General features: G+C 34.5%; 1 protein-coding gene across 1 annotated transcript; it reads left to right on the top strand.

The window, feature by feature from the left end:
- Window positions 1-1,121: 1,121 nt before the first annotated feature.
- LOC136031360 (uncharacterized) lies at window positions 1,122-20,454 on the top strand. The gene is made up of 5 exons (XM_065710865.1): window positions 1,122-1,288; window positions 12,381-12,447; window positions 16,404-16,508; window positions 17,282-17,368; window positions 19,639-20,454. Exons 1-5 carry the CDS (start codon window positions 1,190-1,192, stop codon window positions 19,890-19,892), a joined length of 612 nt encoding a protein of 203 aa, XP_065566937.1. The 5' UTR covers window positions 1,122-1,189; the 3' UTR covers window positions 19,893-20,454.
- Window positions 20,455-27,719: the final 7,265 nt, after the last annotated feature.

Below are 27,719 nucleotides of genomic sequence, written 5' to 3'. Positions count from 1 at the left end.
TTAAGGTTATGCAAACCAACAAAGACCAGATAGGGTAGAGACAAGGTTACTCCTTTCACTGCAGTAGTCCGTGAGCTTTGCGTTACTTAAGGCGTCACGAAATAATCATACAAACAATCAACTAAAATGGACCAAAATCCCCTTCACTCTCGAAATTTAAAACTAAAAAAGAAATTCCTAATTAAATTCTTAGATGCCTTACAGATATAAGAAGCTAGCATAGTCTTACGTTAAAGTAATTAAGTAACTTATCATGATTAGTTACCATAAGTTCTTAATAATGATTATGACACGCGAAATTCAAATAATCTTGTTCATGAGTTTCGGAATATTTCCAGATCGGCTCATGTCATCAGGTATATAGGACCGACTGTCTGGAATCCATTCCCACAGCAAGTTAAGGATTCAGAAAGTCTCTGCTGAAAGGTCGCCTCAAGGCCCATCTTTTGAACAATTATTAATGTTGAGTATTTTAGGCCGAAAGAAGGGTTTCTCCCCCCCATTTTGTTAATTTAGTCATCAGTTTTTTGTTTTGTTTACTTGTTTGTAGTTTATGTATCTTATTCATTTATTTTTTGATGATATGTGACCTATTTTAAGAAATGGATTTTATTAGATGTCAGCTAAGATTACAGGCCATTGTGGCGTTTTTTTTTTTTTTTTTTTTTTTTTTTTTTTTTTTTTTTTTTTTAGCTGATGAATGAAAGTTTATAGCATTGTTTTTCGGAATAAAGTTACCTACCTACTTAAAAAAAACTCGCTCTCTAACAATGGAAAGGTTAATTTTGCCATCACTCTCTCCTGTGAGAAATTCCCCGACTCATCATACCACAAATTCTTTAAACTCGTTACGGTACTAGACACCGAACTTTACGGACTCTCGTAAGGGATTCATTTAGGCCAATCTGCATAAAAAACATTACCATAAATTCTTAAGTTTTTCTTCTGGCGCCTGGTGTCCTGTTATGACTAGTTTTAATTTACATAAAGACGTTTTTGCATAACTTATGCTCTGTTTCGACCTTGCCTTTTGGCATGGTCGTATATCCACGGCGCCAAATTTACTCGTTACACAACATATGACGTTCGTACTACCACGAGGGTTATACCCAAGAAAAGTTTACAAATCTTCTTAATTTTCTTTCAGAATCCAAACGATTAAGATCATACTGTGAATAACTATAAAGAAATGAAATATTTTATTGGTGTTTGTGCATTTTTCACAATTATAACCGCTATTAGTGGCTCTGCTCTTCCAATATGGGAATTATTATCACGCGAAGAAAAGGTAAGATAGTTTGTACAAGTTACTAATTCTTATAATGCAGTTTTGGTAACTCGCAGGTTAGGTCCAGAAAAGTAATGATATGCATTCTCTTTGATTTCAGATGCATAATCCGAGCTCCATGCTTTTGGTTATGATCTTAGGTTACCGGTAAAAATTTGAACTCACAGCGACAAGCGTAATAACTTTCTTGCAAAGGCCGTAAACAAGAAAACAATACGATACGGATAGGTACCACTACAGAAATGAGATGTTGTCATTGGTCTTTAAGAACAACAAAAATATCTCAATAAATCTCTATACTATGAATCCTCGTAAATACACTGAAAAACATTAGTACTGTTGAATTTATTCAGGATATATTTTTTCAAATATTTTCTTTGACAGAAACAATATCTCGACGAAAATACGCGGGACCAAAGCTTTTACTATGGCTAAGTATCTTTCTGTTATTTATTAAAAAAAATATTTTCCCAAAATAACTTTATAATATTCTAAGTACAAAATTGTAGTTTTCCACCCCAGAAGCTCTGCAGCAGGCACGCGCGCGGGATTAGTAAATTGAGAAAACAAAAGCTGATATTGCATTTTCAAGGGTTTAATACTTGGGCTACTGTTTCAGTTTCAGGATTTGTTCTTATCAGTAAAAAATTGTTGAAAAATCACATATTATCTATAACGACAAATATAGAGAAAAGTTCTTTCTAATGTTTCCTGACATTACATAAATGATTCAGTTCTTTATATATGGACGGCCAGCTGTCCAAAGTTGGGAAAATAATAATGATTAAAAAAATAATATTCTTAAGAAATAAAATCCTTGGCATTTTAAACTATTTGAGAATTTTAGGTTGGATCATAATCTGTCGAAAAATGTAACTTTTATTGTTACTAATGAGTACCTTTTTATTTTTGTTACTAATGAGTACTTAAAAACTAATCAATGAAACAATGGTATTATATATCCTTATGTACAAACAGAGTAACTGTTGTTAGTTAAATTGGGTGTTTTAATGACCTGATTTTAAGAGGGCTGATTCGTGGCGTCTCTCGTAGGTGATCTTATGCATAGACACAAATATATATATATATATATATATATATATATATATATATATATATATATATATATATATATATATATATATATATATACTTTCTTTCCGTAGTGCAAAATAATCAGTTTAATTTCTACGAAAGTTGTTTTTGTGTGTGGGGAAAGGGGGATTTGAAAGGCCAAGCACCACTACTTAGCTATGTTTAAAAATAGTTCTTAATAATAACTAAAAGAATTCAAACGTAAGACCGGAGGAGTGTGAAACTTGAGGCGAGACTAAATCCGAAAATGGCGTTGCTATGATATAAAAAGCAGACTGGATATTTTTAGCATAATAGAATGGAGATCCGTGAATTCAGCCAAGTACTTGCAATAGTTTGAAATACATAGTAACTGTATTTGGTGTTTCTTCGTGATTTACATAAAAGTATTTAATTATAGAGATTATTATCTTGGCAGTTATGTTTGCAGAGACCAAGGCTATTGCATATATTTTCTTAATCACGGTCTCTAAGAATAAGTCCATTTTACAAATACGATTAAGACTTTGGCTACATTTATCTGTCACTCTTTTCTCTTTTAATACAAGTCAGCGGACACGAAGTGAAATCTGGTAGGGATGAAAACACAAGACTCTAAGCATAATAATATTCCTCATGTAAATTATCGATTGCACATCATAATGCTGTAGCTATATATGGTTAGGATTAAACTCGATGCCAAAAGCAATTCTTCTTGGCTCCTTTACGTCATTAAATTAAAACTTAAAATGAACAGAAATTACTTCGTATATAAAAGGGGCTGCTTCCTCCTCAACACCCCGCTCTTTACGCTTAAGTTTGACTCTTTCTCTTAACTCTTCTTTTTAAAACAGTAAAAACTTTAGCGTAAAGAGCGGGGCGTTGAGGAGGAAGGAGCCCCTTTCATATACGAAGTAATTTCTGTTCGTTTTAAGTTTTAACGTCGCTCCTTACTTTCCGTTAAAAAAACTTGTTTTTGTATTTAATTTCTAAACATTTTGAATCAATGCATGTTTTGATTTTGGCTCTCCGCAGATGAATAATTGAAACGAAATTTGTATATTTATATTTTTTGGCTAAATGGCTTTCTCATAGTTTTGATTGAATGATTTTGAGAAAAAAAGGAGCGGGGGAGGAGGCCTAGCTGCCTTCCGATTTTTCGGTTACTTAGAAAGGCAACTAGAACTTTTAATTTTTTACGAATGTTTTTATTAGTAAAAGATATACGTAACTTACAAATTAGCTTACGTAACGAACTTCTGTACTCTCATGTTTTTATTACGTATATGAAGTGGTTCACCCATCGTCAGTACCTCGCTCTCTAAACTAAAGCTTAAATTTTGTCCCAATTTCTTAAGAATGACCCCTGCATCACAAAAGCCGTAGAATAAATAGTTGAAATTACTAAAAATACTTTAGCGTAAAGAGTGGGGTATAAGGAGGAGGTGACCCCATCATATGCGTAATAATTTCTATTCGTTTTAATGCTTTAATGTTTTAATTCTTCTCCTTACTTTCACTTGAAAAAATTTTTCATATTTATTTTTTCATTGTTTTTTTTTAAATAATACTAGAAAATCCTGCGCTCCCTTCATGAAAATTTTCTTCCCCCACGATAAATTCCTCCAAGGATTGTTCCCCCAACATATATCCCTCTTTTCAACCCCCCCCCAACCTAAAAATCCCCTGAAAACGTCTGTACACTTCCAAATAACCATTACTATATGTAAGCACTGGTCAAAGTTTGTAACTTGTAGCCCCTCCCACGGGGACTGTGGGGGAGTAAGTCGCCCCCAAAGACATAGTTATAAGGTTTTTCTATGTTTTTCTACGGCGTGGGAGGGGGCCTAAGTGCCCTCCAATTTTTTTGGTCACTTAAAAAGGGCACTAGAACTTTTCATTTCCGTTAGAATTAGCCCTCTCGCAAAATTTGAGGACCACTGGGTCGATACGATCACCCCTGGGAAAAAAAAACAAAAAAAAACAAATAAACACGCATCTGTGATCTGCCTTCTGGTAAAAAATACAAAATTCCACATTTTTGTAGATAGGAGCTTGAAACCTCTAAAACATGGTTCTCTGATACGCTGAATATGATGGTGTGATTTTCGTTAAGATTCTGTGGCTTTTAGGGGGTGTTCCCCCCTATTTTCTAAAATAAGGCAAATTTTCTCAGGCTCGTAACTTTCGATGAGTAAGACTTAACTTGACGAAACTTATATGTTTAAAATCAGCATTAAAATACAATTCTTTTGATGTAACTATTGGTATCAAAATTCAGTTTTTTTTAGAGTTTCGGTTACTATTGAGCCGGGTCGCTCCTTACTACAGTTCGTTACCACGAACTGTTTGATTAGGTAAAAATATATTCATTAAAAATAGGTGATTTGACATGTATTGTCATTCCTGTGGATATAACCAGCACATTTTTTCCATCATCACTAATGAAAATCGTTTTGTGACAGCATGCTTGGAATGGGATTGAAGCTGAGAGATGGTTGTAGGCAATTCGCGAATCTTAGAAGCACAACTCTTAAGGCCGCGATTAAGTGAACTGATGGAACTCGAAAATTCCATGTTAAAATCGAAATTTTATATTTAAAAAGTACTCAAAAACTACTTTGCGGAAGATACCGCTTTTAAAATCATGACGTAGCTTCTTGATGATGCTACAAAATGTTTGCTAAGACTTTGCTCTATTTCCTCTAATTGCTTAGAAATCTTAGAAAATTTCTAGCTCTTTTTCTCAAGTGTACTCTATGAAGGATATTGCTTTTAGAACAAAATCGGTACTATCATGAGCAGAAGACAATAACATGTAGGATGATTGCAACCATTTTTCGATGTATTTTCCTGTTTTCGAACAGTCCCATAGAATATTTTCAGCTACCTGAAATTTTTACAAGTTTTTTACCAGAAAGAATCGTTTCAGATCGTCGATAACACCCCTGGAGACGAGACTGACAAGCTGGTATAACTAACCTGGTATTTCCACCAATGAATAAGTGCTGTTTGAAGGGTTTTTGACAATCGACGGTCTCTAGAGAATTGAGAGATAGAAGGCTACTCTAACTTCAATATTGAACCTCGATGTTTTCAAGTTCACTTAATAACGGCCTTAAGATGAAACCTAAAAATGTGCGTCGTTTAGTGTCATAAAAGTACCCTGCGTCGCCAAAGCATGAGGTTTTGTTGACTGGCATAGGTACAAACCGTTCGGAATTTTTAAAACAGGGCTCAGTCGCATACAATTCTTGGATAATATCTGAATGAGACAAAAATATTCCATTTTTCTTAGGGAGAGCAACTAGGTATCCTCCTCCCCTCCTGCAATGCGTATCTATACCGCGTAGTTACCATTCTGTAGGAATTTCTGCATAACATTTGGGGTAAACGGAATTTTACTATTGTTTATTATTGCATATAGCAAAACAACAAACAATTCTTCTTATTTTCTGAATATAAATGGTGTTTAGCGTCTAACCTCAAGAAGAAATGATGAACTGAACCCAGGCTATGTGGGTGTCATGACTGTATAAGGAATCAAAGCGCATAATTGCGATAATTTTACTTCGAATGTCGTTAGCTGATAAAAGCAATGTGCTGTATTGGCCAGTACACATACATTCGTCAATGCAGCAAAAAGTAACAAAAAAGCAACAGTCAAAAATACAAAAAAAGTAAAAAATTATGGAGAAGTCCTAAACGCCCTGGAATTTAAGGACGGGTTCATGGATTCTCTCCTCATGTTGTGTACGTGACTGATTGTGTGGCATCGCGACTTTACTAACAATTTGAATAATTCATCCGAAAATCAAGCACATGCTATAAACAGCATGATTCCACACTTTTGTCTGGAATGCGAAGAAGCAAGGAAATTTACGATCTGTTGTCCATTTTGTCGCCTTCGAATTTTAAATCTAAAGCTGAATTTCATCATTTCTCTTTTGTTGGAATAAATGAAGGGCAATATATTTTTGATTTATTATTGGTTTATGAGGCGCCAAGCTTAAAGGTCTATCGTCTATCTATGACATAAATATATATATATATATATATATATATATATATATATATATATATATATATATATATATATATATATATATATATATATATATATATATATATATATATATATATATTAGGCTACTCCCTGTCGCGGTTGATTACAAGTGCTAAGTAATTTATCCAAGATTATCTGTTTCTTTCGTTGGTCAAAATAGGGACAGACTTTTAACTTAATATTAACGATAAGTTCTTTGTTTCACTGTTATGTAAGGAACAACTAGCTAAATTAGACAATTTTATTAGTAAATAAACATGATCAAAGAGACCCAGTGTTGTTTCAATTATATGTGACGCGTTAACACATAGTATGGTTTTGTTTTTACTGTATGCAACAATAATTAAAGTGGATTCAGTATCAATAAATTTTTACTCTAGAAAAATCCACAACCTAAAATTTTGTCAATAGCCTTTTGATATTTCTATAGCATTTTGTCAACTATTTGGATAGCTATGGGACAGTTATTATAAGGGCCATTGCACTTTAATAAGTTTTACTGATTTAACAATTACTGATTCCTTTTAATCACGGTGTGAAAGTACCGTCACATTGCACGCGATTTAAGCCAAGTCAAAGGGGTAAACAGGAACTAGTATTTAGACGCAAATTTGGAAAAAATTAGCTGTCGAAGCCCATCTACCTTCAATGGTTTGCTATTACTGACTTGATGAACACTACAGTTAGTTATTCTGTACTGTTAGTATTCTGGGAACGCAAAAAATTCGCTTTTGGACAATTTGGCCACTCTTTACCAAAAGATTATGAAACCTATTTTCGTAGTTTTAATATGGACATCAGATCTGATTTTCTGCTCTTCTGCGTCCTGCATTGTTGGGGTCTGAGGCATGGCTCTCTGGGCCAAACATGTTCCAAAATTTTTGGTCAATCGTCTCTTTAATAGACTAATATAGCCTGAAGGATAAAAACAAGCTCCATTAAAAAGAAAAAAAAACATTTTAGAAGCTTCAATATGCAGTAATGCATTTACAAATACCACGAGGCATTGATTTAGCCGGAAAAGGAGCGGAAGAAGGCTGTAAAAGTAAAAAGTAAGTAAGTAAGACGGCACTAGACCCTTAAGGTCCGAACCGGTGGTGCTGATCTCCGTTTCATGGCCCTTGAGCCAGGAAGTGCAATGGGGGGGGGGGGCTGGGGGCCAACCATCCTGTGCTTTCACACACCCTTCCTGCTTATCTTTCCCAGATTTCTCCAGGTACCCATTTAGAGCTAGGTCGACTCTGGCTGAGCTTACAGAGTCACGCCACTGACCCCCGTCCCAAGCTAAATAACTCGTCACAACTGGGATCGAACCCGTGCCCCTTGGACAAAGAATTAAGGAGACTGCCAACTATGCCGGGAATCTTAGCAATAGATTTTGCACTAGATCACTTTCCCCCTCTCAGGATACATTTATTTTCTTACGCTACAGACACTTAAAACATTAATTGCTAAAAACATCAATAAAGTTTTTTTGAATGCATACGGCTCAGTTGCATTTATAGCCTATACCATAGTATTTAACATGTTTACATTCGTCATAGCATACGATCAAACAAAAAAATATAATTCTTCATTTGGACATATAGATTAGAGAGAACAAAGGACTCACTTAATACTATAACTTTAAAGTACATTGACCTTTTAAACATTTTGGACGACTTTTTCACTCGTGGATACTTTAAAAAAATATATATATATAAACCTGAACCTGTAAAAAGAATGCAATTTTCTTGTCTCAATAAATGCGAGGGGAAGGTTTAACAAAGCAAGTCTAAGTATAAAAAAGGGAAAAACACTCAACATTAGCTACACTAGTATAATAGTTTGTCAAGAAGAGATTAACCTTTTTTAGGTATCTGGTTTTGGGTTTTTTCATTTTTTTTCTTTCTGTATGCATCATAGAGGTATAGGATAAAAACCGGCTTTGGGACGACCTTCAGACTAGACAATAATCGGGTTGAGAACCAGTTAAAACTTCGATTTACGTTTATCCCAATGTATTCTTCCTCATTCTTTTGTATTTCATAATAACTGGGAAAACCTGAATTAGAGCTTTTATTTATTTATGTCTTATTTAATTGAACTCTAAAATTAAAGATAAGTAGTTTTTCTGTTTAATTTACTACCATTACCTTATAACCTTCGTTTCAAACAGTTCGTGGTAACGAACTGTAGTAAGGAGCGACCCGGCTCAATAGTAACCAAAACTCTAAAAAACGGAATTTTTATAACAATAGTTACAGCAAAAGAATTGCATTTTAATGCTGATTTTAAATATATAAGTTTCATTAAGTTTAGACTTACCCGTCAAAAGTTACGAGCCCGAGAAAATTTGCCTTATTTTAGAAAATAGGGAGAAAGACCCCTTAAAAGTCATCGAATCTTAACGAACATCACACCGTCAGAAAAAGCGTATCGGAGAACCTTACAGTAGAAATTTCAAGCTCCCAATGTGGAATTTGCATTTTTTGCTACAAGACAGATCACGGATGCGTGTTTATTTGTTTTGTTTTGTTTTTTCCCAGGGTCAACGTATCGAACCAGTGGTTCTAGAATGTCGTGAGAGGGCTCATTCTGACGGAGATTAAAAGTTCTAGTGCCCTTTTTAAGTGACCGAAAAAATCGGAGGGCACCTAGACCCCCTCCCACGCTCTTTTTTCCTCAAAGTCACCGGACCAAAATTCTGAGATGGCCATTTTATTCAACATAGTCGAAAAACATAATAACTAAGTCTTTGGGGACGACTTACTCCCCCACAGTCGCCGTGGGAGGGGCTGTAAGTTACAAACCTTGACCAATGCTTACATATAGTAATGATTATTGGGAAGTGTACAGACGCTCTCAGGGGGATTTTTTGGCTGGGGAAGGGGTTGGAAGGAGGGGGTTATGCGGGGGGAACTTTCCAAGGAGGAATTTGTCATGGGGAAAGAAAATTTCCATGAAGGGGGTGCAGGATTTTTTGGCATTTTTTAAAGAACAATGAAAAAATAAATATGAAAAAGTTTTTTCAACTGAAAGTAAGGAACAGCATTAAAAGTTAAAACGAACAGAAATTATTACGCATATGAGGGGTTCAACTCCTCCTAATACCTCGCTCTGTACGCTGAAGTGATTTTATTAATTTCAAGTATTTATTCTACGGCCTTTGTGATTCAGGGGTCATTCTTAAGGAATTGGGACAAAATTTAAGCTTTAGTGTAAAGGATGAGGTATTGACGAGGGGGGAATCCCCTCATATACGTGATAAAAACATACGAATATCGAAGTTCGTTGCGTAAGTTAATTCGTAAGTTACGTATATTTTTACTAATAAAAACGTTCGTAAAAAATTAAAAGTTTTAGATGCCTTTAAATAACCAAAAAATTGGAGGGTAACTAGGCCTACTCCCTCGCTTTTTTTTCTCAAAATTGTCCGATCAAAACTATGAGAAAGCCCTTTAGCCTTAAAAATAAATTAATATGCAAATTTCGTTTTAATTTTTCATGTGTGGAGAGCTAAAATCAAAACATGCATTAATTCAAAAACGTTCAGAAATTAAATAAAAAAAAACAGTTTTTTTTAACTAAAAGTAAGGAGCGATATTAAAACTTAAAACGAACAGAAATTACTCCGTATATGAAAGGGGCTGTTCCCTCCTCAATGCCCTGCTCTTTGCGCTAAAGTTTTTTACTGTTTTACAAAGTAGGGTTGAGAGGAAGAATCAAATTTTAGCGTAAAGAGCGAGGCGTTGAGGAGGGAACAGCCTCTCTCATATAGCGGGTATGGCTGCTGCCTGTTATAGCAGGGATGTTTTCCGGTATATTGAACAGTGCAGAATGGCCCTTGTCTTGGGCTACGTCCGTTCTAGTGCCGTTATTTAAAAAGGGGGATAGATTAGACCATGGGAGTTATGGAGGTATAAGCCTAAGTAATGTGCTTAGTAAGGTTTTTGCTAAGATATTATGTTGTAGGATAGATAATTGGATTGACTAAAATAGAATTTAATCAGATTCGCAGGCAGGGTTCAGAAAAGGCTATAGTCCTATAGATCACATTTTTATTTTATTGGGGATGATTAGGAAACAGGTTAGGAGAAAAGAGGGCAGGCTATTTGTTGCATTTTTGGATTTAAAAGGGGCGTTTGATGGAGTGGATAGAAGTTTAATGATAGAGTCGTAGTTAGCACTAGGGCTACCAAGCGCACTTGTTAAGATTATAGCATCTATGTATAATATAGTTAAGATTGTAGTACGAGTAGGCAAGGATTTCTCTAGGGTTATTAGGAGTAGACTTGGTGTTAAGCAGGGATGTACAATTTCCCCAAGGCTATTTTCATTGTAAATTAATGATTTTGAAGAATATTTGATAGGCAGAGGCGCCCCAAAAATTAAGCTTTCAAGTGCAAGCGTCATGGCATTACTTTTTGCGGGTGACATAGCATTAGTAGCGGAAAGTAAAGAACATTTACAACAACTGCTAGATCTAGCATCTTCTTATTTTAGGAATAAGAAACTAATGTTAAACATAAAGAAGTCGGTGGTAATGGTTTTTAGGAAAAGTGGAGAACAGATAGATTCACAGTGTCAGTTTACGTATGAAGGTAGGACACTAGATTACGTAGATGAATTTCAGTACTTAGGTTGTAGGCTTTCGTAAGATGGAAAATGGAAGAAACATCTCAAGATAGTAGAAAGTAAGGGAAATAGACTACTAGGATTGTTCAGTATAAGTAGTATCAAGGAAATTAGGGATGTAGGACTGCTAAAGTATGTTTTTAATGCTAGGGTTAGATCGGCTTTGCATTACGGGGCGGAGCTTTGGGGGTTTAATAAGGGGTTGAATTTAGAGAGAATGCAGTTGAGGTTTTTTAAGCGTATGTTAGGCCTTGATAATAAGTTTAATGGGTTAGTACTAAGAGGGGATATAGGAATAAAATGTATGAGACAGAGTAGGTTAATTAGTATGGTTAAATATTGGGAAATGGCATCATCGATAGAAGATAATAGGCTAGTTAAACAAGCATTTTTAATGAGGCTTCAAGATAGAAGGAAGGATTCGTGGCCAAATCAGGTGAAGAATATATTAGACCGTGTAGGGCTAGGTAATTGCTGGAATGAGGGAAAGGGGATAGGAGAGATGGTAGGGACTGTATCTAGGTTAGTTGCTAGTAGGCTAGAATCTCAGGAAGTTCAGGTTTGGCAAGCTGAGAAGGCCACCTCGCCGTCCCTTGGGATATATGCGGAGGTCAAGGAGAACTGGGGCGATGAAATTTATTTAAAAATGGGATTGACTCCGGATGATTTGAAATGGTAACATATGTAAGGGGAAATTTTATGCCTCTTGGAGAACATAGGAAATATTTAGGGAGAAATAGATTGAGGGATGGTCCTTACAGTTGCCCTATGTGTGGAGAGATGGATGAGTATTTGCAACATTTTTTAGGGGATTGTAGGGAGTTGAGGGATTTGTGCTTGGAAATATTTGGTAAGGAGGTTGGGGGGAGATATTAGATTTCGGAAATTTTGAGAAGTAGGTGTTACTTAACTATAAATAATATTGGAAAGTTTGTCCGGGTAGGTATGAGGTATCGTGATGTTTTATTAAATAATTAGTCTAATGTCTTTTCAGTCTATGTTTGTTGCTGTATTTTTTGCACTTGTTTTGTGTATGTCATCATGGCCCAATTGGGCTTTTCGTGTGAATAAATCTATCTGTCTATCTATACGGAGTAATTTCTGTTCGTTTTAAGTTTTAATATCGCTCCTTACTTTCAGTTAAAAAAACTTTTTTTTTATTTAATTTAAACAGAGCCAAACACAACTTCAAACAAAACTACGTCACCATAAAAATTTTAAAGCTGAGGTATGGCTGGATCACCTCAGATAAAGCTACTTATTTTGGAATGCAATCAAACATAGGATTTTCTCCTTTGAAAATTCTAATAATTCTAATTATGTTTTTCTTTTCAGATGGGCCGTTTGTTTTATGTCTTCGTGTATTTGGTGGAACAGTATTGTAAAACATCTGATATTCCAGGTAAGTGAATTTATTTTATTCGCTTGTTTTATAAAAAAAATTTCATTCATTTCAAATCACTGCAAAACCCGTCTTTTTTGGTGAAAAACATACAACTAAAAACGACACAATGGAAAATATAAATTAATGTGTAAGAAGTCCTTAAAATATGTATAAAATATTAAAAGCACCTTAATTTAATGTGGATGGTATTATTAACCATAAAAAAAAAAATCTAAAATAGTTTATACAATCATTAAAAACTATTCCTTAAGGTACTTCGTGGAAAATCTGGTATCTGAGGGGTACCGTTCTAATATATAGACAATTGTTTTGGCTCGCTTGCAACAAGGGTTTCTCACTCTTTGAACAATATTTCTCAATAGTCTAAACCAGTGGTTCTCAACCTGGGTCCACATGGACCCCTAGGGGTCCATGTAATGTTCCTTGGGGTCCACAGGCTAAACACAACAAATTGGGGGGTCCACAATGATATTTTGGGGGTCCATGAAGAAAACCAACTCAGAATGCTCTTTATTTTAAAAAATTCAATTTCTACTGTAATTTACATTATTTTGAAAAATATATATTAATAATTCTTTCATTATTTTTTTTGTACTTTCTTTTGACTTATATATTCACCCATCAGTCAGTGGCAAGAACAAGCGAAGGTGAAAATCTTTTAGCTTCTCTCATGAAGTAGGCGGTGAGCTTTGATCTTTATTTTTAAGCAAATATTTCCTTCCCAATGCCCGGTACCTAACCATAGATCTGCAACGACTTATCTATTACCCGTTGGTCAGTGGCAAGAGAAAATATCATGATCTTTCAACATATCTTAGGAAATGATGATTTCCAGGCATCATATGAAATAAGCAAAATAATTGTAAAGGCCGGAAAACCCCATAATATTGGTGAAACAGTAATTCTACCCGCAGTTTCTGCTATAATTTCGTCAGTTATGAAACAAAATGCAATTGAAATTACTAATTCCATCCATTTAAGTAACTCTTCTGTGTCACGACGCATTGATGTAATGGTAGAGGATGTAGAAATACAATTGATAGCTCATTTGCAAGTGAAACAGTTTGCCATTCAACTTGATGAATCAACTTTAAGAGAAAATGAGGCCCTTTTATTAGCATATGTTAGATTTAACAATGAAGGACCCAAAGAGGAAATGCTTTTTGCTAGAAGTCTTACGACAGACAAAAAAGGTGAAATTTTTTTTATGAAGTTGCTACTTATTTCAAGGAAAACAATATCCCACTTAAAAATATAATTGCTTGTGCTACTGATGGTGCACCATCTATGACAGGCAGATACAAAGGTTTTATTGCACACTAAAAAAAAAAAAAACAGTCCTAGAAGTATATTGTATTCACTGAGTGATGCACCGTCAACACTTAGTTACAAAGAAAATGATTGCACGTCTGCATGATGCCCTTTCTGTTGTAATAAAAGTAGTAAACCATATTAAATCAAATTCTCTCCAAGACCGCCTTTTTCGTGAATTCTATAAGCAAAATGGAGAAGAGTTTGAGTGGCTTGTATTACATACAGAGGTGAGATGGCTATCAAAGGGGAATTGTCTTAAGCATTTCATTGCACTTTGGGATTCTATTGTTTCCTTTTTTGCTGACACACAACTTGGAGCGAAACTGCTTGCAAATAAAAATGATTTCTTTTACTTATCAGATATATTTGAAAAACTTAATACACTTAATACACAGCTCCAAGGAAACGAGTCTGATCTGATATCCAGTAAAAGCGCTATTGCTGCTTTTCTAAGAAAACTACAGCTGTATAAGAATAATATCAGGCGTCGTGCATTTGAACAGTTTCCTTGTTTGGCCTGTATTAACAGTGATTTGCAAGATGAAGATCTTGCATTATATGGTGAATATTTGGAAAATATACATGAAGATATGCAAACTCGGTTTAGCGACCTACTCGGGATGAACCGATTCCGATTTAGGTTTCAATTCCTTTCGAAGTTAATGTTGCCGAAATAGAATTGTCTTTGCAAGAGCCCCTCATCGAATTACAAAGTGATGAAATAACACGTGCAAAATCCAAAGATGAAAAGTACAATATACGGAAAACAACCGACGTTGCTACAAAGTACCCTTTGCTCTGGGATAAAGCGCAATTCTACGTTATTGCTTTTCCTACATCTTATCTTGTTGAAGCGGGATTTAGTCGTGTTTCTCAAATGTTATCAAAAGCTCGCAATAGACTTGACATTGTGAAAAGGGGTGATCTTCGACTGTCATTAACATCAATCGAACCAAATATAAAGAAACTCGTCGAGAAGCATCAACCACACGGATCTCATTGAATAAACATGCCTTTTCCTTTTTTTTAATCACACACTTAATTTCAACTCCTTTTTGTATATTGTAGTTATTATCACAATAATAGTAATAATAACAATAATTCTTATTATTATAGTAGAATATTTTATTTGTATTAAACTAGTTTTCATTTTAAAATAAAGCTTAATCGTATACTATTTCTTTGATAATTAAAACCTTAAAATTTATTTTAGTGAAGAACAGAAAATTGTTCTTATGTCCAATAGCTGTGAAGGGGTCCACCAAGATAAAAAGAAGAGAAAAGGGGTCCATTGGTAAAAAAAAGGTTGAGAACCACTGGTCTAAACTTTAGTTTTTTGGGGTTGAGGGGCAAAAACGTTACCTAGGCTAGATTAGGTTACGTATTTAATATAATGTGCTCTAGGCGGCCCCCCTTCCATAATTGTCTGTGGTAGTTTTTGTGATTTTGTTACTAAAGTATTGTATTTGTATATGTAATAGAACAGTATTGAATTTGTGTATTATGTAATAGAACAGTACAATCTGAGGTACTGAACTGTATATTGATAGCTGTGCAAAGATTGAGGCAGCCAGTATAAGCTGCCCCAACTGCCATTGCTGGTGGGAAGCAGCACGGCCAGGATTTTTTAAAACGGTGAATATGTTGTTCGCTTGCTTCTTCACTTAGTATTTTCCAAATAAGGGGGCATCCTGGCTAATTTACTCCTGGTGCCATCCACACTAGCAACGGCCCTTTGTACCTTAAATATTGGTTTAACAAAAAGGGAGAAAACTAGCCTACCATATGTCCTGTATTCCTCGTCCTGTCCACGGATTTATTTTACTTTCAAAAATCATATATTTATGAAAGTAGATTCGTTATGCTGCTATTTTCATATTAAACCTTCCCCAGTGTAAAAATTTCTACTTTAATAATTTACCGAATAACCTTATTTAAAATACTGGAAATTACAAAATCAAAAAAAGTTAAACAGAATCGTGTCCAGTTTATGTAGTCAGTCAAGAAAATACTTCAAAACGTTACTTAAACTATTTCCAAAGACTTTAAAAAGTAATACAAAAATTATAAATAATTACTTAACAATACAAACCGTCGAAGTTCACCTTAGCAAAGCTTATTAACGAAAAAAAAATCCTAAAGAAAACTAAAAATGCATAATCTCCAAGAAAAGCTTGACGTTGAAAACTTTTTTTTCAACTTTCCATAAATGAAATTCAGTTTCTTATACCAATTTTGACAAAGTCAGCTATTAAAAAGGGATGCAGGGATTGAATATCCTTATTCCATCAATAAAGTAAAAACATTATATATGAATTTATTCCTACTCAAATGTATGGAAGTAGATTTGCGTCTAAAAAGAATAAGAAAAATCAAATATTGCTAATGTGCTGCATTTTTAGCGATTGACAACTTGGCCAGAAAAGTTTTATTAGAAATGGGCAAAAATATTTCACCCGAGGCGTGGCCTTGACTTCGACCATTTGGTTAGGTTAGGTTAGACCATGTATATAGTCTTCAAGATTTAACATCCAATTGAAATGCTATTGAATATTTATTACTCAATCTTTGTCCTCCTTTTACGGTTTCTTAATGTTTTTCCAAATTATCTTCCACTGATTATTGTCCTCTTTTTCCAGATTGTACCAAAGTGCTGACACTTTACGGAATGTCGAACCTTGTCAATGATGATAATTTGGAGCTTAACTCACTGGACCCTTACCAGAAGAACGCAAGATCTATAAGTAAGTACGTAGCTAGTATAAAATAGTTGATATACTGGTATATATAGTACGATATTCCGGTTGACTTAGCAACAGTATTACTGAATTTGGAAATGTCATAAACTAGTGGCTCATTGGAATTCCGAAATTTAAATTGGTTAATTTATGACAATTGAGACCTTTTTTTACTTTTCATATATAACAAGCTGATAAGGCTGAGTTTTACTTGCGTTTCTTAGTTGCACGCCAGTTAAGTGTGAAATGTCATGGAAAAGGCCATTGGAGGTTCTATTGTCTGCCTCTCAGCTGTCATCTCTTCTTATATCTTGGTTTATCTTCTTCAGATTTATTTGATATTAAAACGATTATTATTTAAAAAATAATCTATATTTATGATAAATTTATAAAAGAATAGCTAAGGAATTTGCTTTTATCAGTTCTATCGTGTTTTTTTTTTCTAAGAATTGGTCATTCTAATTAGGGCAATGCTAAAACAGTTATATTACTTAAAATGCTATTTATTACCGCCTTTGTGCTACGGTAAATTAATAGAAATAAAATGTATATGTTTTGTAAATTCGTCTAAACCGGTGGTTTTGCTGATTGCTAAAAGGTTTTTAAACTACAGTTATCAGAGCAACCCTGAGAGGCTTTTCAAATATTCTTATTAAAGTAACCTTAACACATATTTAAAAAAAGTATCATCACATGACCTCACCAAAAAAAAGAACGGCACATAAGCCTCTTAGTTTCCTTAACATAAAATTGTATATTTATATCCTTTTTCTTTGCAGTTTGGAAAAAAATCATGCGTGGTGAATTCAGACAACCCAGCAAAGGGGTCCATCTTTCAGTTAGCCAACATTTAGATGCTTCAGAAGGTATGTAATTTAAATTCTGAATAATATTAATTTCGCCGTAGTAATAAAGAAGTTAGTTTTGGCTACAACCTAATATTCTGGGTCGTTAAAGTAACCTTTATATGACGTAAAGCAATTTAATTGCAAGAGTATTTTACCAGCCATTTAGATTAGCATAGTTGAGAATGTGTCTATAATCTAAAGATAAAGATACTAATATTGTCATTTATTTAATCGAAGTTTCTATTTGTTTGTGAAGCAGACTGTTGTTTTATTTTCTCTTTTTCGTTTTTAGTCACTTTTTTCTGTTCTTTGCAGTTATTTCTGTATAGTGGAAATATTAGAAATGAATAATAAATATAAATAAATATTAAAAATGAACAGTAATATCAATTGACTTTACACTGACAAAGACAATAGTTTATATACAAAATTGATTTTCTTTTTGAAAATATAAAACTAACCTGGCCCACACAACATTGCAATAGATGTGCTACCTAATTTTATTATTTGTTTATATTCTAGACATAATGTTAGCGATTATGTTTTAATATCGTATCTGTTTTTTTTCTTTATGTCGGTAAACATTTTCTCGTTCTAATCTGGTGGTGTAGATGAAATACTTATAGTCAAGGGGAGGGAGACTCTCTATTCACGTCTCTCCAACTTCTCGGGATTTCTATTTTAGTCTTCTACATTTCAAAATATGACTAATTTGAACAGCCCCCGGTCCCTCGATGATAAGTGCATTCACTTTAAGAAAAAATTATATTTTACTTCATTGTACCTACTGCCAGTATAGCTTAATTAAAATGTAAATTTAATTTTCACCCAGAAACACAATTTGGCAAAAATATCTTCCCAAAGGCGTAAAGCATGCTTCTTTTTTTTTCTTTTTTTTTAATCGATCATAGTGTACTAGTTCACCTCATAGATAATCGTTGACGCTAGTGTTCGATGATTGCTCGAGCCAAATTCTCGTACCAGGTCGTGTCGACTTTATGCATGATCCATCAATCACTTCTTTAAAGATACTTTTCGTGAATAAAGAATCTCACAGCTCCAAGAATAGTCTCCCTTGTATCAAAGCGTATCTTAATCATCCATTGTTCGCTAGTAACAACAATAGAACGTAATCTTCTTATGCTCTCACAGCGTGTGGTCGTAACCTTTCTGACGTCGAATGATGAATTTGTGAAATTCAAAAAATATTCTTCATTCCTTTTAAGGAATTTTATCAAATTGACGCAACCTGAATAAATGGATTTTTCGAAGTGAATGATCAAACATTGCTAACAGTTTCTAGTCTTTTGATACCATAAATCGATCATTTGGAGATGCTTTGAACCAAAGAGTGTGTCTGAATATATGTGTGAAAAAATGAAACTGTTTCCTAAAAGGACTTTAGTGGTACTTATCCACTGGCCGTGATGAACTATTTGAAATACATAATTGTCTCAAATGATACTATGATTACTTTAAAAAAGATTAACTATTAAATACTCGTTGTATCAAACTGATAAAGTATGAATTACCAAAAATTAAGCATTATTGGAGTCGAAGGCCGTATCCCTGGGGTAGGGGATTTAACCCCTCCCCCGTCTCGGAACGTTTTCCCGACTTGCAGAAACATAACAAAAATGAATATAGATAAATTTTGTATGGGTGTTTGAAGGTTTTTTTTTGTGCAAGCTCCCCCCGAAACTGCTTTTGTAAAACCCCCTCTGAAAAAAATCATGGATACTGCCTTGTTAGAGTCTCAAGGCTTTTTGAATCTATATTCACATTATGCTTTGCACTCATTAAACCAAAATTCCCGACTATGACCAAAAAATTGTCAATAAATAATATTCAATACTAAAGAAAAAGTTGGACGTTAGTTGGTTAAACTAAATTTTTGTGATTACTTCTGTGTAAAAAAAAAGTATCAGATAAAAAAGACTAAACAATTCAATCAAAGCGACTGAAAGGGGTTGCTGTCCTGTAATTTTTGAATTCCAATGGCATCATTACTAATTTTTGGAGAGACAAAAAGCCTCGCCTTTTTTAAGACCATACCTACTACTTTATATAGGCTGATGGTATGGAAGCATTTAAAGTCAGTAAAAGCACAGTAAGCTTGATTTGTGTTTTTGAATAAAGTTTTAAACCAGTAAAAATAAGTAGAAGTTGTTTATTCACAAGCATTTTTTTTCAAGAAAAAGCCCTGATTCTTTATGGTATAAACTTTGATTTGGCTATGTACCTGAAACTTATACGACTATATTCTATATGCAACTCCCTTGTTACAGATGAAGAACCAAGAAACAACAGCGTGTTCCAATCAAGACCTTATGAAGTGAGAGTGAAGCCTCCGGCGGGTTTTACCTATGAACCTGTGAGTGAGCCACAGCGTCAACCTCTCAGTGACTTTGGAAAATCTAGCAATGACTCTGATACCTCGGCAATACAGCTATCAAATGGTTCTATTTTGCTACGCCCAGGTCGCTCAGTGAAGCCAGAAAGATTTGGAAGATCAACTTTGTTGCGTCATTTAAAACAGTGATCGTGATCAAACTTCTGACAATGTAAATACTGTATATTGTGTAAAGATTATTTATGAGATGTATATAGTTTACAAAGGTGTACAGATATAGAAATCTAGTCATAAAATATTTTTTTACTATAATGTGTTCTCCAGTAAATGAATTCGAAATAACTTTGCACTTTTTATAATCTTTTTTAACCCATATGTTATCTATATGTCAAACTACTTTGTTAGAAATAAATTTCCGCAAAATGACTATTTAGATTTGAAATGATTCAGGAGTGATAAAATTCAGAAAGATTTTTGAGAATCTCAAATAAGAAGAGTTAATTTTAAAAAAGTAGACTAACATCTGTATCGTACAACTTATTCTCAGAGATAAAACAAATTTTTTAGATAAAAATTTAGGAGTAAATTACTATAATTAAATTAGAAACAATTTTCCATAATAGGCTACTTGGAATTTCAATCTTTGAATGTCTTGTAGTACAATAAGTATTACTTAGAATTGTGTATTTGCAAGTTCAAAAGGCCGTGATGTGCAAATTTTATGCGTTAATAAATTAAATATTTATATTTATTTTTTGTTTTCTTTATTTTGAAAAGAAAACTTAGGCACTTTTTTTTAGAAGGGACTGTGAGATATTATTGATATATCTGCATTGAAACCTTAACTAAGATCAGTACTCTCTTTTAATGTTTTCTCTCTTCCAATATTGAAAGCTACGGTTATGACGATAGTGGTCAAGTATGATTCTGAAGCACTCCGGAATATGAAGGAGCATTTGTTAGATGTGGCTCAATTCTGCTTTCTATGGCTATAGTGAGAGAAAGTTTTAGATGGCTAGGACACGCTCTGAGGGCGAAAGTGGCAAATTGTCAACGATCGTCCTTGTTAGCCAACCATCTAGGGCCAATCGAAAAGCAGGTCATCCTCAAGTGGGGTAGTATCAGGTGGCAAGAAAAAAAATTTAAGAAAATTTGAGCTTCCCGGGAAGGTTTAGAGAGGGAGGCTTTGAGTAGGTTGAGATGGTGGGGGGCGTGAGTAGCTGTATTGGTCTCAGGTGGCGTGCTGTTGCTGCAGTGAGTTGTCACTTGTAGTGGTAATTTTCATAAATAAATCTAGACAGACAAGACAATACAACGCCTGAAGAGAATTTTATCATCAAAAAAGACATAAATTTTATTACCATCAAAAAGAACATAAATTTTTTTCTCCCAATAGCTTTTAAAAGTTAGCCCCCTATTTCCCTATGATATTAATTTGCTGAGTGTCATTATGGCGTTATGATGTATCACCTCCACATAATGCAACCTTACAAAGAAGCTCTTTTACTACCATTCCAAGAAATACTTTCTTGTTTATTTCTGTGGCCCACGGACCCCACGTTCAAAACTTTGCATTTCATCAGTTTGTTAATTGCTCATCTTTCTTTTAAGAGTTAAAATCTGGATTTGCGAAGCATCTGAATGGCTTAGGCTACTTCAATTTGGAAGGAAATTATCCGATCTGGAGATGAATTAACTGATTCAATTCTTTAAAATTTCCCTGGAAATAGTCAATTTGTCATATCGCCACTTTCCTGTGAGCTGCTCTTCTGGATGTATTTTTCTCCAGGTTGAAATTAGATCAGCTTTAAATTATCAATTACAAATAATATCCTGAAACTATGTAAAACTCATTCCTTGCGCTTGACAGCGTCTTCGTAGACCATTTGAAAAACTGACCCTTGTGTATAGAACACTAATAGACCAGTTTACAAAGCCAAAAGCAATGAAAACTTAAAAAAAAATCTAGATTTATGTAGATTACGGAAAAAACTATAATTTGGCAAAAGGAAAGTATTTAAATTGCCGTATAAAAAGTTAAAATTGTTTCCAACGACGTCACATCAATTTGATTAAAATGATGATATGTAGGATTCTCGGTAGTTTAAGGAAGCTTAAAATGCTTTTATTGGATCAATGTCGAAAGTCCTTTTTCACTGCTAGGTCCAATCTTATTGTTTCATGTGTTGTCAAATAATAAGAATGTCAACTTTTCCTTTTCTTTTAGAACCGCTGTTTAAGGTTTCGATTAAAGCTAGAATCCTCATGCATGAATTAATTGTTCAAGAGCTATCCCTTTACTTGATCTCGAATCGCTATACATTCTGTCGTGTGCTTATTCTAGTTTTCCTCCGCTTCATTGTGCCCTCCCCCAGCCCCTGAGTATTTTCCTTCCGTTTTCCTCTTATCAAAGTAATTACCATATCCGTAATACAAAAATCACATCCGAAGTACTTTTACTCTTTTGGGTCCGAGTCTGTTCGAAGATTACACTCTTTCGGGTTGTCCACAGTTTTTGGCTTCTTAGAAGCTATTTCTCTTTTGCGTAGGATTCGTTTCGTTTCATTTGCTTAATTTATCTTTTGTTTTTCTATTTTGTTTTTCGTATTCAAACAAATTTCTGTGTAAGTATGTCTCTTTACACTATTTATTTTAATTATTCGATCTAATCATTTAAATTTTTGAAAAAAAACTCTTTTCTCTCTCTCTATCCTCTCTGTATGTAATTTTTTTTCTCTGAGCTAGTAACTCGTTTCCCAATCCCTCCTTTACAAGCTAAGTATCCCCTTGGGGGATAAGAACAGTGCATTATTATATGAGTATTTGATTATTAATGCTTCTTATCTTAATGAAGAAATGGATCAAGCTCTATTGGATGAAGCCATTGAAATACTTTTGATAGCCAAAGACGAACCCTTTCTAATGTATTTTCGTTTCAATGGTAGTGGACAATTACATTGCTTTTCTATTTTCTATATTGAAATAATGGAAAGTATTTGGTAAGTAGCTGCTTTTCTTTTGCGTTCTGATAAGTTCAGCGGCCTTAGGACTAAGTAAACTTGTCGATAGAACAGTTAATAAAGCCAAAATTAACTTCGAATTTTACAGTAAAGCTAAACCTATTAAGTAAAAAAAAAGGAGAATAGCTACACTTGCAAAACTTAAAATATTGTGCTATCGAGAAAATATTTTATTCAGTTTGACCAATTATATTTTAATTTTTTGTCATTGAAAGTAACATTCTTCATAGTCACGACAACTTTTTTTTTATAAAACCTTAGAAATAGTCTTGTAATTTACCTTGACTGCAAAGTTTCTTTAGGATTGACATCTAAATTGATTTACACCAATCCTGGCAAGTGGAGATTGCACAAAAATCCTTTTTACCAGAAAAGTGTCGGATTTTCCCCGAAAATTACAATTGCGGCCGTTTTAGTCTTCAAAAGGCAGGTGGAGAGGGGGACCAACATCTTAATTGTCAGGAATACGAATTTTTCATGCTAATATTTGGAAAACTTAGTCAAACTTTTTGTTCTTTTTTGTAGTTTATCACAAATAATCTTATGTCTTCAGTCCATATTTAACAGTGTAATTTATGTCAGCCTAACGAATTTTCAAACAGTTCGTGGTAACGAACTGTAGCAAGGAGCGTAGCTAAAATTCGTAAAATTCAGGCTCCAGAGTTTTTTTTTATGCTAGACCACACTAATTACACCTTTCCGAAAGGACTTCAAGCTTAAATTCTTTTCATTACACGAAAAAAAACTCAAAAATAAGTACCGGAACCAGATTACAAACCATTAACCTTCAATTGCAAAGGGAAATACCCTACATATTTTGTTGACACCCCTGATGATATTATCAGTAATTGGATGGATTATAAAAGAATACGAAAATGACATGACATTAGAAATGTCATTAAAAAATCTTAAAATAGCAGAATCGACGGCAATGAACACGCTCTCCCCAAAACTTAAATTAACGAAAATTGCAACGACGGCAAAAATCAGTCGTGACAAAGAAATGAACTTTCTACGACCAATAATAAGTTAGGTTTACAACAACACCTAAACATAGTATAAATGACGGTTTTCCATATGTTTGCACCAACCACATTTATAAAGGATAATTAGATAGAAGCAATATTTTAGCCAAATTTTTCATCCACCGCGTTGTGTTGGCCTGTATTGAACCCAGCTAATGAAAGGGTTGTAGACCCGTGTTGCCATCTATTATCATTAAAACTCGTAGAAAATCCAATGTCAAATGAATTCGACGAGTTGCAGGAACAAATGCGAAGGTATTATACAGTAAAGACAGTTAGGCAAAAAGCAAGGTGTTACAAATAGTGTAAATTTTTACACACCTGTTCAGGGTGCTAGAATAGGTTTGAAAATTAATGTTAAGGAGACTAAGTCACTAAGGCTAGGAATAACTGAAGATGAAAAGGTGACCTTGGGTAACGGAAAGACTGATTAGATGGACAGCTTCACTTACCTTGGTAGTATTATTAGTAAAGACGGTGGAAGCAGTGAAGATATTAAAGGTAGAATAGCCAAGGCTCAGGGTGTTTTTTCAAAGTTAAAAAAAAATTTGGAAGAATAGGAAGATAAGTCTGCAAACCAAGATTAGAATATTGGAAGTTACAGTGATGACAGTTTTCAAATACAGCTCTGAAGCATGGGCCCTCCGAAAAGCGGATGAAGATTTACTAGATGTTTTCCAGAGCAATTGCCTACGGATAGTTCCGGGTACCTGGGTGACTGACCCTAATTCAAACAGTAGGCTGTACGAAAAGTGTGGTTCAGTCCCACTTTCTTGGGCTTTAATGAAAGAAAAGTTGATACGGCTTGGGCACGTTCTGCAGATAAAGGATCACAGATAGCCGAAGATTGTCCTCTTTGGCCAACCGTCTAGAACTACATGGAAAGCAGGTCGTCCTCGTCTGAAGTGGGAGGATGTCATAAAGAAAGATTTAAAGGAAATGGGAACTTCCCGGGAGGGTGTAAAGAGGGAAGCTTTGAATAGGTTGGGATGGAGGAGGAGTGTGCGTAGTTGTGTTGCCGCAGGCGACTTGGTGATGCGGTGAGTTGGTAGTAGTAGCAGTGGTAGTCTTTACGTTCGTTTCTAAAAACTTGTTTTTTTTAGTTCATGTTAGTTTTTCAAATCACATACAGGGGGCGTCAGTTCATTATTTCCTCACTGTTACGGGCCTAAAAATGGATTTTTTTTTGGTAGTCTTTTCTCCTTTTTTAACATCATAAATTTTTTTGTGCTAATTACTTTTTATTGGTAAAAGTAAAACTAATGAGGGATAAACATTTCGAACTAGTTTAAGAAGTAGATTCTTCTGATGTATGTTGTTTTATTCCTTACCGTCGAATGTTCGATAGACAATTATCCCATGAATTATCTTTAATAATGAATACGCTATTCAACATTAAATATAAAAAAGTTTTTTAAATGAAAGTAAGGAGCAACATTAAAACTTAAAACGAACAGAAATTACTCGGTATATGAAAGGGGCTTTTCCTCCTCAACTTCTGGACGTTTTTGAATTAATGCATGTTTTGATCTTGGCTCTCCGCACATAAATAATTAAAACGAAGTTTTAATCGGAAGATTTTGAGAAAAAGGAGCGAGGGAGGAGGCCTAGTTGCCCTCCAATTTTTGATTACTTAAAAAGGCAACTAGAACTTTTGATTTTTTACGAACGTTGTCATTAGTAAAAAATATACGTAACTTACGAATTAACTTACGTAACAAACTTCTATATTCGTATGTTTTTATTGCGTATATGAGGGGGTTCACCCCTCGTCGATACCTCACTCTTTAGACTAAAGCTTAAATTTTGTCCCAATTCCTTAAGAATGACCTCTGAATCACAAAGGCCGTAGGATAAATAGTTGAAATTACTAAAAGTACTTTAGCGTAAAGAGTGAGGTATTACGAGGAGATAAACCCCTCATGTGTGTAATAATTTTTGTTCGTTTTAAGTTTTAATGCTGCTCCTTACTTTCAGTAGAAAAAAACTTTTCATATTCATTTTTTCATTGTTTTTTCAAATAATGCTAGAGAATCCTGCGCCCCCCTTCATTGAAATTATCTTCCCCTATGAGAAGTTCCTCCATGGAAATATACTCCCACGTAACCCCCACCCTCAACTCTCCCCCCCCCATAAACCAAAAAAAAATCCCCCTGAAAATGTCTGCACACTTCACAGTAACCATTACTATATGTAAACACAGGTCAAAGTTTGTAACTTGCAGCCCCTCCCACGGGGACTGCGGGGGAGTGAGTCGTCCCCAAAGACATAGTTATTAGGTTTTTCGACTATAGAACAAAATGGCTATCTCAGAATTTTGATCCGGTGACTTTGGGGAAAAATGAGCGTGGGAGTGGGCCTAGGTGCCCTCCAATTTCTTTGGTCACGTAAAAAGGGCACTAGAACTTTTAAATTCAGTTAGAATCAGCCCTCTTGCGACATTCTAGGACCACTGAGTCGATACGATCACCCCTGGGAAAAAAAATAAACAAACTAAAAAACAAAACAAAAACAACAACAAAAAATAAACACGCATCCGTGATCTGTCTTCTGGCAAAAAATACGAAATTCCACATTTTTGTAGATAGGAGCTTGATACTTCTACAAAAAGGTTCTCTGATACGCTGAATCTGACGGTGTGATTTTCGTTAAGATTATATGACTTTTAGGGGGTGCTTCTCCCTAAGAAAAAATGTATTGGGGACGAATCCAAATAAGAAAACACTGTGGTAATAACGACTTTAAACAGACTAATAAATGGTTTGGGCATATAAAATAAAGAAGATAAATAAATAATTCCATCATTGTATCTGTTAGCTGTAAGTCTCCTTTAAAAGGAAGAGCACGAGGGGATTTGTCCCATGGATGATTTTAATTATTGGATAGCTCTCTGCAAGAGCGATACTGATCGCTTACCCGATGGGTAAGAGTAATCTTGATGAAACTTACATATTTAAAATCAGCATTAAAATGCGATTCTTTTGATGTAACTATTGGTAACAAAACTTTATTTTTTAGAGTTTCGGTTACTATTGAGCCGGGTCGGTCCTTACTACAGTTCGTTACCACGGACTGTTTGATAGGAAATGCAACAAACTCAAGCATTCAATCGATACCTCATTTAGTTTTTCTGATGCATCACGGGGAATTTTTAAACAAAGCTGACTAATGAGTTAAGATCTTGGCATCCAGCTTAAAATTAATTGCCCCTTATTTATAAGAAGCTTCAAGAGCTTACCATTTCCAGTATAACTGATTGGTGGTCTTTAAACTGATCCGTATCGCTCTTGTAGAGAGTTATCCAAGAATTAAAATCATCGATGGGAAAAATCCCCTCGTGTTAATGAATAAAAAATAGCCATGGTAAGATTCCAATATACTTGATTTGAAATTATCTTTGGTTCTACGACCTGAATGCTGAAGATACGTGGTGCCCCACTAAATAAGTGTATGTTGAAATTGATCCACAGTCCAGTAGAGCTGGGGGGAGGGGAGAAGGAGGGCAAGAATATAAGACATTTTTGTGGAGTTTTGTAAGAAAAAGTTTCCGTGGCACCAGAAAAGTAGCAGAATTTTTCCGACGGTTGCAAAATATTGTGCATAAGTTTGTTTTTCTTGAAGGAAATGGAGTTTTTTTACTCTGACGAGGGGAATTGATATTTCGAGGAAACTTTAGCATGTCTCCTTAGAAGTTGCAATAGCTTTAGAATTTCCACCATAATTCCTTATAATTTTCATACAATTCAACTGTTTATTTGCTGTTTTGACTAATATACTCACTACTCACCCTCTAAAAAATTTCTAATGTATGTGGCTCAATATGACTCTAAGATTCTGTGTATTAATAATGCCTAGGATTACTGAAGAATAATCAGTCAAAATAAAGAAAATCGTAACTCACTGTTCAAGTTCTTAAAACATTAGTGTAACTTTTTACCGGGCCCCGGCACGCGGCAGGCTTCTATACATAG

The sequence above is a fragment of the Artemia franciscana genome, chromosome 1, assembly GCF_032884065.1.
Source record: "Artemia franciscana chromosome 1, ASM3288406v1, whole genome shotgun sequence".
Classification (NCBI taxonomy): Eukaryota; Metazoa; Arthropoda; class Branchiopoda; order Anostraca; family Artemiidae; genus Artemia; species Artemia franciscana.
The sequence above is the reverse complement of the archived record's forward strand: the minus strand, read 5'-3'. Positions and strand labels throughout refer to the sequence as shown.

What these genes read in the sequence shown, in the direction of transcription:
- LOC136031360 (XM_065710865.1), top strand. Translation starts at nt 1,190, where the DNA reads ATGAAATATTTTATTGGTGTTTGTGCATTTTTCACAATTATAACCGCT. An exon ending in TATTATCACGCGAAGAAAAG is followed by an intron (nt 1,289 to 12,380) that starts GTAAGATAGTTT and finishes TTTTCTTTTCAG; the next exon opens with ATGGGCCGTTTGTTTTATGT. An exon ending in ACATTTAGATGCTTCAGAAG is followed by an intron (nt 17,369 to 19,638) that starts GTATGTAATTTA and finishes CCCTTGTTACAG; the next exon opens with ATGAAGAACCAAGAAACAAC.